We start from the raw sequence: 3,057 nt of genomic DNA on the forward strand, positions 1-3,057 counted from the left end.
AAAAAAAAAAAAAAAAATTAGCTGGGCATGTTGCCACATGCCTGTAGTCTCAGTCTCCAAGCTGAGATGAGAGGATCAGTTGAGCCCAGGAGCTCAACGCTGCAGTGAACAGTGTTCATGCTAGTGCACTCCAGCCTGGGCAACAAAGCAAGACTCTGTCTCAAAAACTAAACTAAATTAAATTAAATATAAAATAAAATAAAATTCCATTATACATATAAGGAAACAGGCTTAGAGAAGCTAGATAACCTGCTCAGTTTCATAAAGTTATTACGTGGAAAGCATACTTCAAACCCAGATCTGTCTGTTTTACAGTCAAGCTCTTAAACACTTACTATACTATCATCTAAAAATTAGTTAAGGACATAGAAAAGATATGAGATAAAAACAAAGCAAGTTGCAAAACATTACGTACAGTATTAACTTATTTGGATTTTTTAAAAAACCACTTCACTGAGATGTAATTCATATTACCATAAAATTCACACTTTTAAAGTATGCAATTTTCTGAAAAAAAATCTGATTTTTTTTTTTTTTTTTTTGAGCCACCGCGCCCGGCCAAAAATCTGATTTTTAATATAGAGTTGTGCAACCATCACCACTATCTAATTCTAGAACATTTTCATCACCCCCAAAAGACACTCCATATGCATTAGTAGTCACTTCCCATTGTTCCCTTCCTCTAGCCTCTGGCAACCCTTAATCTACTTTCTGTCTATGGATTTGCCTATTTTAGACATTCTGTATAAATGAGATCATACAATCTGTGGCCTTTTGTGTCTGGCTTCTTTCACTTGGTATGTTTTCAGAGTTCATCCATGTTGTACCACATGTAGGTACTTTATTCCCTTTATTGCTCAATAATATTTCCAATGTATGGATACACCAAATTTAGGTCACCCACTTATCAGCTGATAAACATTTGGGTAATAATAGCCTCATATGATGACACTATTATGACTAATGCCACTATGAACTTTTTTTTTTTTTTTTGAGATGGAGTTTCCCTCTTGTTGCCTAGGCTGGAGTGCAACCGTGCAATCTTGGCTCACTGCAACCTCCACCTGCCGGGTTCAAGCGATTCTCCTGCCTCAGCCTCCCAAGTAGCTGGGATTACAGGCATGCACCACCACACCTGGCTAATTTTGTATTTTTGGTAGAGACGGGGTTTCACCAGGTTGATCAGGCTGGTCTCAAACTCCTGACCTCAAGTGATCCACCTGTCTTGGCCTCCCAAAGTGCTGGGATTACAGGTGTGAGCCACTGCGCCTGGCCTGCTATGAACATTTGCACACAAGTTTTTGTGTAGACATATGTTTTCACGTCTCTTGAGCATGTATCCAGAAGTGGGCTTGCTAGGTCATATAAGAACTGTTTAACATTTTGAGGAACTGCCAGACTGTTTTCAAAAGTGGCTGCACCATTTTACATTCCCGATAGTAATGTATGAAGGTTCTCATTTCTCCACATCCTTAACACTTGTTACTTATTTTAACTACTCCAGTGGATGTGAAATAGTATCTCATTGTGGTTCCATTGGGTTTTTAAATATATAGCTATATATGCATGGGCATGTGTACACAGAAGAATGCTCTGAAGAACATATGTGGAAGATTGTTGCTATACCCATTAGAATGGACACTCCAGGAAGGCAGAAATCTTGGTCTGTTTTGTTCACTGAGGTATTTCTAGTGCCTACAACAGTACCTGACATAGTAGGCCCTTGAGAAATACCAATGGATACTAATGTATTTTCTAATTTTTCCATGATAAAACTTCTTTTCAAAAAATTTCAAGTTATTTTCAAATTTAGAAATACATAAAGTAAAATGTATCTATCTTGACTACCAATTGAAAACAGAGTATTTTGAAATAAGGAAATTCTCTGGGTATTAAGTGGAAAAATCAAACTTACTCAACTTCCTGAGGCCTTCTCTCAAATGTTTAAACCATCTGCATACAAAGAATGTTAATGACAGACTTTTTTTCCATTGTGAATATACGATTAGTGAAGAACCTTTAGTGTACGATCAGTACTTCCCAAGCTCCAACTTCTCTCTTTCTGGTCTATCTCTAGACTAGGGCCAGCTGCCAAATAGGACCTATCAGGCTGGCCTTCAGCTCTAACCCCAGGAAGAAAGATGCCTCTTTATAAAAGTCTAATAAACACACAGATTTATAAAGCTTATCTTTAAGGAAAACAGTTTGGATCACATTTATTTATTTGTTTATTTCAAATCTCACTCCAGGGCACTGCACACCATTCTTCAAAGTCAGTCAGCTGGACAAAAAGAGTGTGGGAAAGCTAGTAACTGAAAACAGGAAGACAATTTGCTCAGCAGAGAGAGGCAACACATCCATTACCTGTTTCACTTGTAGTCCATGACTCCAGATCCTTTCCAGGAGATCACAAAGGCTGGCAATCAGGGTGTTCTCTTCCACCCCTGTGATGTTCACCTCCCCATGCCCTAGCTCCACAGCTTCTCGGCCCATCTTTTCCACCAGCATCCTTTTGGTCTACAAGGAAGCAGTCAACAGGATTAAATAACCACAGTGAGGAGGATCACATACAACCGGAGAGGGTTCTGACAGCCTGCACAGTACATCTGTTGGGCTGGGAAGGATAGGATGAATTAGCCCCAAGGACACAGAATATATTTATACCCATATAGGTCAGGTTACAAGGGAGTGCATACTTTAAAAATTTAGTTAAGAAAAGCTGGACGTGGTGGCTCACGCCTGTAATCCCAGCACTTTGGGAGGCCAAGGTGGGCGGATCACAAGGTCAGGAGATTTACACTATCCTGGCTAACATGGTGAAACCCTGTCTCTACTAAAAATACAAAAAAATTAGCCAGGCATGGTAGCAGGTGCCTGTGGTCCCAGCTACTTAGGAGGCTGAGGCAGGAGAATCGCTTGAACCTGGGAGATAGAGGTTGCAGTGAGCCAAGATCACACCACTGCACTCCAGCCTGGGCAACAGGGTGAGACTCCATTTCAAAAAATAAAACAGGTCTATTAATGTATCTAACAGATAATACAAGAGCTTAAAATATT

At 39.7% G+C, this 3,057-nt stretch overlaps 1 protein-coding gene across 1 annotated transcript in view; it reads right to left on the reverse strand.

The window, feature by feature from the left end:
* Positions 1-3,057, reverse strand: part of DENND5A (DENN/MADD domain containing 5A) — a 152,471-nt gene that overhangs the window by 20,923 nt on the left and 128,491 nt on the right. Inside the window, exon 11 of the mRNA XM_011947656.1 lies at positions 2,365-2,517. Coding sequence (XP_011803046.1) covers positions 2,365-2,517 — 153 coding nt within the window. The remainder of the gene's footprint in view (positions 1-2,364; positions 2,518-3,057) is intronic.

Source organism: Colobus angolensis, unplaced genomic scaffold, assembly GCF_000951035.1.
Source record: "Colobus angolensis palliatus isolate OR3802 unplaced genomic scaffold, Cang.pa_1.0 Scaffold269, whole genome shotgun sequence".
In the NCBI taxonomy this organism is placed as follows: domain Eukaryota; kingdom Metazoa; phylum Chordata; class Mammalia; order Primates; family Cercopithecidae; genus Colobus; species Colobus angolensis.